The sequence below is a fragment of the Gymnoscopelus microlampas genome (genome assembly GCF_963454915.1).
Source record: "Gymnoscopelus microlampas genome assembly, chromosome: 5".
Taxonomy (NCBI): domain Eukaryota; kingdom Metazoa; phylum Chordata; class Actinopteri; order Myctophiformes; family Myctophidae; genus Gymnoscopelus; species Gymnoscopelus microlampas.
Window position 1 is genome coordinate 59,203,778 of NC_139942.1, and position 10,832 is coordinate 59,214,609.

The 10,832-nt window shown below is 37.7% G+C and overlaps 1 protein-coding gene across 1 annotated transcript; it reads right to left on the minus strand.

The window, feature by feature from the left end:
* Positions 1-2,300: 2,300 nt before the first annotated feature.
* On the minus strand, positions 2,301-9,833 carry LOC311045235 (uncharacterized protein; the record flags this gene model as incomplete). Its single annotated transcript, XM_084057035.1, has 6 exons — positions 9,817-9,833; positions 8,163-8,229; positions 7,380-7,424; positions 4,865-5,010; positions 3,502-3,815; positions 2,301-2,697 (listed from the first exon to the last, which is right to left on the minus strand). The coding sequence occupies exons 2-6, from the start codon at positions 8,218-8,220 to the stop codon at positions 2,301-2,303; spliced, it is 960 nt and encodes a 319-aa protein (XP_083913161.1). The 5' UTR covers positions 8,221-8,229; positions 9,817-9,833.
* Between the last annotated feature and the right edge of the window lie 999 nt (positions 9,834-10,832).

The window sequence follows — 10,832 nt, forward strand, 5'->3', positions numbered from 1 at the left end:
GTCGCACATTTTCCACTTTATATGTTTCTTACCCCTTTCTGCACATTGTATCCAAAAAGTAAAGCTTTTCTGCCATGCTCTCACATGTTTTAAGTTCTAGCGCACCATAAAAGCTATCCAACGAATTGAAGAAAGTATTTAATTCGCCTCTGTCCTCATCCGGTTACATGTTTTTAAGACATTGCGCAAGAGTTGCGCCCGTTGAGATAATTCAACTCGTTGGATAGCTTTTATTGTGCGCTAAAACTTAAAACATCTGAGAGCATGGCAGAAAACCTTTACTTTTTGGATATGATGTGCAGAAAGGGGTAAGAAACATGTAAAGTGGAAAATGTGCAACAATGTCCTGCTAAAACGGTACGAGAAACGAGGAACCTCATCTCGGAGCTATACAGTGGAGGGAGAGGTTCCGTAGGGGCCAACACACACCAAGTCCTTATTTTTCATCTCCAGACAATGAACATGTTTTTATTTGTCAGTCCAGTTGTTTCATAAACATCTAATGAAGCACACATCTCACATGTGTAAAAATATGTACAATAAACCAAAACTGTGTGTGTGTGTGTGTGTGTGTGTGTGTGTGTGTGTGTGTGTGTGTGTGTGTGTGTGTGTGGACCCTGGGTTAGGGCTAACCCTGGAAACCTTGTACTGTATGTCTATAAAAAAAACTGTTACTTTTCAGGAGATTGAGAAAAACAACCTGTTACAATGGAATTAATGTAGTTATTATTTAGTCAAAATGTATATATAATATCCTTACAATGATTCCCCAAACCTCTGTCTGTCTGTCTGTCTGTCTGTCTGTCTGTCTGTCTGTCTGTCTGTCTGTCCCCAAAATCTCTTCTGCCCGGTTCTCCTCAGTGATTGGAGCAACAGATCTGTTGCACACGGCCATTGACCATTACCATGAGCACGGAACAGCGAGGCCCGTTTTTCACTTTCCCAACTTTTTATGTAAAAGAATTCGGGCTATGGGAGCTATAGTCGGCATGCTTACAGCCGTCGCCATGGTTACAGCCACCCAAGCTATGGGAGGAAGGGGTCCTCCTTGGGGCCAAAAAGGTTTGGGACTATTGCTGTACAGCACCTGGTTCCAGACCATAGAGCCCGCCTCCTCTTGGTCTGGTGTCATAATGTGAGCCTATGGCTTTTCACCATCCAAGAAAAACCTGTCAAAGGTGGGGGTGGTCTAACGACAAGCCAATCAGCGAATATCTGCTAGAACAAGCTGTGCGATGACGTCAGATGTGGGCGGATCCGTGGATCTCTTGTGATTGGTTTAGGGAAATTTGAATCCCCTCCCCCTGGTAATCGCGGACATTGCAGCCAATAGGCTTTATGCACAGCAGCCATATTGGACAGAAATTGGGCCCCTTCCTTGCTTCCTTCACAGGTGTTACCAATGACACTAATGAAGGCTCTGTTCCATTTAGTGTAGCACAGTGGTTCTCAAACTTTTTAATTTCAAGGACCCCCATAACTCTGAGAGTGTACAAATGGAACCAAATGGACCCGGGAGGGTCCATTTGGTTCCATTTGTACACTCTCAGAGTTACACCCTCTCAAGGAACAATGAGGGTCCTTGGACCACACTTTGAGACCCACTAGTATTTCTAGTGAGCCAACATGCACAATATCAGCACCCTGACTCTGTTTGACCAGAATGGAACAGAGCCTTCATTAGTATCATTGGTAACACCTGTGAAGGAAGTCAGAAGAGGCCCAACAGTCAAAGTTAGTTTATGTTTGTTTACTCTTCATGGACAGCGAGGATATATTTATATTTATAGTTAGTTTATGTGTGTTTACTCTTTGTAGACAGTGAGGATATATGAGTTAGTTTATGTGTGTTTGCTCTTTGTGGACACTTCCACGCTATACAGCGGACGCACAATCTTAATGTCACGTTCTGCAGACACAAAACAAAATACAACAAGTTTGGTCATTAGCGGGGTAATGAGGTAAAGATTACAATGTACATGAGTTAGTTTATGTGTGTTTACTCTTTGTAGACAGTGAGGATATATGAGTTAGTTTATGTTTGTTTACTCATCATGGACAGTAAGGATATATATATATATATATCTATATTTATAGTCAGTTTTATTAGTTTACTCTTCATGGACAGTGATATATATATATATATATATTTATAGTCAGTTTTATTAGTTTACTCTTCATGGACAGTGAGGATATATATATATATCTATCTATATTTATAGTCAGTTTTATTAGTTTACTCTTCATGGACAGTGAGGATATATATATATATATCTATATTTATAGTCAGTTTTATTAGTTTACTCTTCATCTGCGTCTGGCTCAGCGAAGGCGTACGGGTCGTACAGATCTCGTTTCCAGTCGTAAGGGTCAAACAGAGGGGCGGGGATCTTCTCCTCCTTGGCGGGCGCTGCCGGTTCCTCCGCCTTCACCTCCTCTTTGACCTCCTCTTTGACGGGCGTGGCCTCTGGCTCCACCTCCTCCACCGCCGTCTCCTGGGCGACGGGGCGGGGGGGGTGGTCGATGAGACAGTCCGGGTCCCAGTAAGGGTCGCAGTCGTACTCCATGCCTTTAACGGGGGGCGGGGGGGGAGGGGGAGGAGTTGTCGGGGCTGGCTCCGCCTTTTTGGGAGGAGGGGGTTGGGGGGCAGGGGGCGCAGCCTGGGCGGCGGCGAGCAGCTCCGCCTTCGTCTTGGGTCTGCATGGGGGGGCGGGGTGGGGGGGGTAAGATAGTTAGAGTTAGAGCACTTCAACCATTTGAACTAAAATCATTGAGAAGTTTCACTTTGGGGACGTTTTAACGTCTGTTTCACCTCAGACTCTTTTTAAGTATTTAGATATTTAATATTCATCTTTATTTATTATTTATTCATATCTCAAATGTAAGCATCACTGCTGGAGGTACTTTGGGTGTTTGAACATCTTGTCTTCCAATATGTTTTAGCTGTGTCAAAATCTTCAAAGAATAGTGAAAATAGCAGATGTACAAGCTCACAACGCTTTCTATTTTCACTATTTTGTATCTTGTTGAATCTCTAAAACGAATACAAAAATAAGACTTTTAAAAAAAGAAATACATATGAACTAAACCCACATAAAAACTAACCTACAGGCTGGGTTAAACTAACCTACATGCTGGGTTAAACTAACCTACAGGCTGGGTTAAACTAACCTACATGCTGGGTTAAACTAACCTACATGCTGGGTTAAACTAACCTACATGCTGGGTTAAACTAACCTACATGCTGGGTTAAACTAACCTACATGCTGGGTTAAACTAACCTACATGCTGGGTTAAACTAACCTACAGGCTGGGTTAAACTAACCTACAGGCTGGGTTAAACTAACCTACATGCTGGGTTAAACTAACCTACAGGCTGGGTTAAACTAACCTACAGGCTGGGTTAAACTAACCTACATGCTGGGTTAAACTAACCTACATACTGGGTTAAACTAACCTACAGGCTGGGTTAAACTAACCTACATACTGGGTTAAACTAACCTGCAGGCTGGGTTGTAGCGTGGGTCACACAGCACTGGGACGCCCCCTGCTGGCAGCCAGACGATACTGGGCTTACACAGCTTGTCTCTGGGGTTGCAGAGGAAGATGACGTCAGCGTCGGCCAAGGGGTCAAGGGTGGTGGTGGGGGGTGGGGGGGGCTGGGTGGTGGTGGGGGTGGGGGGCGTGGTGGTGGGCGGGGCCGTGCTGGTCAGGACCCCCAGAGCGTTCTGGTAGCTGGAGGCGTCTGCTCCGTGGACCACCTCCAAGTGACGCATCTGCTGGTACAGCATCCTGATCCTGTCGATCTCATACAGCTGTAATATTATATTATAATATAATATTATTATCATTATATCATATTATATGATATAATGGGTTAGGCTCTGTTCCATTCTCTCTGTTACAATGATACTAATGAAGGCTCTGTTCCATTCTCTCTGTTACAATGACACTAATGAAGGCTCTGTTCCATTCTCTCTGTTACAATGACACTAATGAAGGCTCTGTTCCATTCTCTCTGTTACAATGACACTAATGAAGGCTCTGTTCCATTCTCTCTGTTACAATGATACTAATGAAGGCTCTGTTCCATTCTCTCTGTTACAATGACACTAATGAAGGCTCTGTTCCATTCTCTCTGTTACAATGATACTAATGAAGGCTCTGTTCCATTCTCTCTGTTACAATGATTATGAGAATGATGATACTAATGAAGGCTGAAGGAGCCATTCTGACTTTGTGCCTTTAAGCCTGGTGTGGGCGGGTTCACCTTGAGGGGGTTGCCGTGGCAACCAGCAGGTTCAAATAGGCACAGGTGCAACAAGCCTCTTAATGATGGAAATGTTTGGGTACACAGGAGGAGATCACACAGTTTTTACCGTTTTTACATGCTTATACAAAATTGCTGTAATTCCCTGTTTGAATGAATAAATGGGAACCTCACCCAACAGCAGTACTTCGCTTGGACATTCTATTGTTTGGAAACGCGTCAAAAACAGATATTCCTGTACCTAGCCGAGTGGCGAAATGTTTGTTGAATCGTCACTATAAAGGCTCTGTTCCATTCTCTCTGTTACAATGACACTAATGAAGGCTCTGTTCCATTCTAGTTGTTACAATGATACTAATGAAGGCTCTGTTCCATTCTCTCTGTTACAATGACACTAATGAAGGCTCTGTTCCATTCTCTCTGTTACAATGACACTAATGAAGGCTCTGTTCCATTCTCTCTGTTACAATGATACTAATGAAGGCTCTGTTCCATTCTAGTTGTTACAATGATACTAATGAAGGCTCTGTTCCATTCTCTCTGTTACAATGACACTAATGAAGGCTCTGTTCCATTCTGGTCAAGGGTACTTACTCCTTCAGTATGTCCGATACTGTTATAGAAGCGGTAGTAAGACTGGAAGTCGGGGGTTCCTCGGTACCATTTGGGTTCCACGTTCCTCTTGGGTCGAGAATGAGACAGGAAGTCATTGGCGTGAGACGAGTCTATTCTCAGGTTTCCTTTTGGGTTAGAGAAGAGAAGAAACACCATCAGGTAGAATGATTCATGTCAGGTGAATAAACAGGTTTAATAACCATCAGGTAGAATGATTTATGTCAGTGAATAAACAGGTTTAATAACCATCAGGTAGAATGATTCATGTCAGGTGAATAAACAGGTTTAATAACCATCAGGTAGAATGATTCATGTCAGTGAATAAACAGGTTTAATAACCATCAGGTAGAATGATTCATGTCAGTGAATAAACAGGTTTAATAACCATCAGGTAGAATGATTCATGTCAGGTGAATAAACAGGTTTAATAACCATCAGGTAGAATGATTTATGTCAGTGAATAAACAGGTTTAATAACCATCAGGTAGAATGATTCATGTCAGGTGAATAAACAGGTTTAATAACCATCAGGTAGAATGATTCATGTCAGGTGAATAAACAGGTTTAATAACCATCAGGTAGAATGATTTATGTCAGTGAATAAACAGGTTTAATAACCATCAGGTAGAATGATTCATGTCAGTGAATAAACAGGTTTAATAACCATCAGGTAGAATGATTCATGTCAGTGAATAAACAGGTTTAATAACCATCAGGTAGAATGATTCATGTCAGTGAATAAACAGGTTTAATAACCATCAGGTAGAATGATTCATGTCAGTGAATAAACAGGTTTAATAACCATCAGGTAGAATGATTCATGTCAGTGAATAAACAGGTTTAATAACCATCAGGTAGAATGATTCATGTCAGTGAATAAACAGGTTTAATAACCATCAGGTAGAATGATTCATGTCAGTGAATAAACAGGTTTAATAACCATCAGGTAGAATGATTCATGTCAGTGAATAAACAGGTTTAATAACCATAATTTGATGACCGGGTGGCTGGTCAGTGGTCAGTAGAGACTCAGTAGAGACTCAGTAGAGACTCAGTAGAGACTCAGTAGAGACTCAGTAGAGACTCAGTAGAGACTCAGTAGAGACTCAGTAGAGACTCAGTAGAGACTCAGTAGGAGACTCAGTAGAGACTCAGTAGAGAGTTGGTCGTTGGGCAGGGCTACATTAGAGCCTCTTGCCCGGATCACTAGGACAGCGGTCCAAGCCAAAAATATATTAATAAACTGTATCTGATAGTTAGGATGGTTAAATATATTAATAAACTGTATCTGATAGTTAGGATGGTAAATATATTAATAAACTGTATCTGATAGTTAGGATGGTAAATATATTAATAAACTGTATCTGATAGTTAGGATGGTAAATATATTAATAAACTGTATCTGATAGTTAGGATGGTAAATATATTAATAAACTGTATCTGATAGTTAGGATGGTTAAATATATTAATAAACTGTATCTGATAGTTAGGATGGTAAATATATTAATAAACTGTATCTGATAGTTAGGATGGTTAAATATATTAATAAACTGTATCTGATAGTTAGGATGGTAAATATATTAATAAACTATATCTGATAGTTAGGATGGTTAAATATATTAATAAACTGTATCTGATAGTTAGGATGGTAAATATATTAATAAACTGTATCTGATAGTTAGGATGGTTAAATATATTAATAAACTGTATCTGATAGTTAGGATGGTAAATATATTAATAAACTGTATCTGATAGTTAGGATGGTTAAATATATTAATAAACTGTATCTGATAGTTAGGATGGTTAAATATATTAATAAACTATATCTGATAGTTAGGATGGTTAAATATATTAATAAACTGTATCTGATAGTTAGGATGGTAAATATATTAATAAACTGTATCTGATAGTTAGGATGGTAAATATATTAATAAACTGTATCTGATAGTTAGGATGGTAAATATATTAATAAACTGTATCTGATAGTTAGGATGGTAAATATATTAATAAACTGTATCTGATAGTTAGGATGGTAAATATATTAATAAACTGTATCTGATAGTTAGGATGGTAAATATATTAATAAACTGTACCTGATAGTGATAGTTAGGATGGTAAATATATTAATAAACTGTACCTGATAGTGATAGTTAGGATGGTAAATATATTAATAAACTGTATCTGATAGTTAGGATGGTTAAATATATTAATAAACTGTACCTGATAGTTAGGATGGTAAATATATTAATAAACTGTACCTGATAGTTAGGATGGTAAATATATTAATAAACTGTATCTGATAGTGATAGTTAGGATGGTAAATATATTAATAAACTGTATCTGATAGTTAGGATGGTTAAATATATTAATAAACTGTACCTGATAGTTAGGATGGTAAATATATTAATAAACTGTATCTGATAGTTAGGATGGTTAAATATATTAATAAACTGTATCTGATAGTTAGGATGGTAAATATATTAATAAACGGTACCTTCAGCATTCTTTAGTTTCACCAGAGATGTTCCTTCTAGCAAATCTGCATCCAGAAAAAGAGGAAGAACACTTTAAATTACAAAATAAGAAAAGGCAACAATGGGTTTTCTCAGTGGAGAGCTGGACCCACAATCTATACACATCAAAAGGGGATATTAAAAAAAATCCCAAAAGGGAATCACATCCAAAATGTCAAATCAATGGAGGACAGAGCATGCTCTGATGAAGGCCTATGCCATGGCCTTATTAAGGCTATTAGGCCTTACTTCAGCTATGGGATGGAGGCTCTGATAAAGGCTCATGTTCATTTATTGGTGTGTGTGTGTGTGTGTGTGTGTGTGTGTGTGTGTGTGTGTGTGTGTGTGTGTGTGTGTGTGTGTGTGTGTGTGTGTCTGTGTCTGTGTCTGTGTCTGTGTCTGTGTGTGCGTGTGCGTGTGCGTGTGCGTGTGCGTGTGCGTGTGTGGTGTGGTGTGGTGTGGTGTGGTGTGGTGTGGTGTGGTGTGTGTGTGTGTGTGTGTGTGTGTGTGTGTGCCAATAGAAAAAGTGGAAATGTGAAAGAACTTTGTCCTCCATTGATTAGAAGATTTTGCACCTTTTTGGGATTTTAATTTAAACGTGTGTGTGCGTGTGCGCGTGTACGTGTGTGCGCGTGCGTGTGTTAGTGCGTCCCTGTACTTGATGTACAACCAGAAGGTGTCTCTGTACTTTGGATAAAATCATTTAATTTGCACAATATTCTGGGGTGAAAGGTGAAAGTCAAGGTGTGTTCCATTCTACACACCTGGCAGGAATAGAAGGCACCACAGCACCCTCATCAGGACAACATGTGACGTCGTCATCCTTGGAAACTGCAATGACATTAAATACACCTTAACTTCTCCACTTTAATTATATGATGTAATATATCATTATTATAGAATATTATTATGTAATATATAATAAAAAATACACCTTAACTTCTCCACTTTAATTATATGATGTAATATATCATTATTATAGAATATTATTATATAATATATAATAAAAAATACACCTTAACTTCTCCACTTTAATTATATGATGTAATATATCATTATTATAGAATATATAATAAAAAAATACACCTTAACTTCTCCACTTACAACACTTTAATTATGTGATGTAATATAGCATTATTAGAGAATATTATTATATAATTAGGGCTTGGACTCGATTAAAATAATAATCTAATTAATTAGAGGCTTTGTAATTAATTAATTGAAATTAATCTTATGTTTAATCATATATAAATATTTGACCTGAGAAGCATTTTTTTTTTTCAATTAAAACGGATTTTGGTCTAAGAGCAAATCAATGAGAGAATACAAATATACAAGAATACAAGTTTAAGCAACACAACAACATAGTTGTTTTTTTTATCAATGTGGTCTAAACAGACTATTATTATTATTATTATTATTATTATTATTATTACTGATGCAAATTCTTTGTTGCACAATCTGCACACAACGCTTCCATCAAAGAGTTTATATATATATTATAATTATATATGTAATTAAATCTAAATGTCTCTAAATGTCTCATCCACTGGGCCATTATAATGATGATAATAATATACATATATATATATATATATATATATATATATATATATATATATATTTAGTACAAAAATATTGGTATCAAAATATACTTAAAGGTCAAAAGTAAAAGTACTCATTATGCAGAATGTCCCATTTCACAAGTTGTCAAATGTATAAAAATAGCAGATCTACAAGCTCACAATGAGTCGCATTGCGACACATTGTGGCTGAAATATATGGTCCATATAATGACTTAAAGAACAATAGATTGTGTTCTGGTTCATATAATGACTTAAAGGGATATTTCACTTTCAAAAAAACTTTGGGTCATTTTATGGTCTACTCAGGCTTTTGTCACTCAGCCCCCCAGACACTTTTTAAGTTGCTTGATTCACTATTTAGATATTTGATATTCATTTTATCAGACACGCCCCCTTCCTACACAAACCCATTATAACTTCAAACTCTGTCAAAAACTGTTTTCATTTTCCCAAAAAAATATTCAAAATAAATGAAAAAAGTGTAACAAACACGGCCCCTCGTGTATTAGGAGAGCAGGATGAGTCACCAGAACCAAGGACGGTGTTTGTGATGAATCTAACATGTTAAAAATGGAGTTTGAAGTTATAATGGGTTTGTGTAGGAAGGGGGCGTGTCTGATAAAATGAATATCAAATATCTAAATAGTGAATCAAGCATCTTAAAAAGTGTCTGGGGGGCTGAGTGACAAAAGCCTGAGTAGACCATAAAATGACCCAAGGTTTTTTTGAAAGTGAAATATCCCTTTAAAGAACAATGGATTGTGTTCTGGACCACATAATGACTTAATAAAACAATAGATTGTGTAATAAAAGTCAAATATAAAACACTCACCTGGCCTGTAGCTTCAGATCAGCTCCACAGTCACAGACACTCTGAGAGGTTCACTTAAAGATCTGACAACAGATCACAGCTGCTCTGTTTTCATTGGCTGTCCAGAACTCTGTCTCTCCGCCCACTGCATTTAGTCCTGAAGAAATACTCTGATTTCATATTTACTTCAGTAAAAGTAACAAGGGTAAAAGTACAAAACAAAACAAAAAACAAAAAACAAAGACAGTACCAAGTGTAGAAGTAGTCCGCATGCAGAATGACCCATTTCATCACTACTATTATTATTATTATTATTATTATTATTATTATTATTATTATTATTATTATTATTATTATTATTTTAATCACACATCTTTTTTAATATAAATGTATTTTTAAATGTTTTAGAAAATAGAAAAATAGAAAGTATAAAATAGAGCAGTGGTTCTCAAACTTTTTCAAGTCAAGGACCCCCAAAATGATTTGCATTTGGCCGTGGACCCCCATCTCAAAATATTTGGTTCCAGGGACCCCCTGAAGCAAAGATTTGAGTTACAAATGTTTGCTTAAAAAAAAAAATATATATATTCAAAGATTTGCACAAAGTTTCACAATTTTTCAAAAATAGCAGATCTACAAGCTCATAGCGCGGCACTCGGCGCCGCGCTATGAGCTTGTAGATCTGCTATTTTTGAATAGCCAAAAGAATAAAAGGTTAAAGTGGTTAGAATTATTGTGATGCTATGTTAACACATTTTGCTGGGGACCCCCTGAAACCCCCCAAAGGACCCCTGGGGGTCCCCGGAACCCACTTTGAGAACCAATGAAATAGAGCTATAAGGGATATTTAACTTTAAAATACTTCTGGGCTCATTGTAACGTCTGTTTCACCGATCAGACACTTTTTAACTTCTTTATTCCATATTTACTTCAGACACGCCCCCATAAAGCCATGCATAATGAGGGTGAGATGGTTAGAATGGAGTTTCTACAGGAGGGGGCGTGTCTGATACGATGGAGTGGTTCTCAAAGTGTGG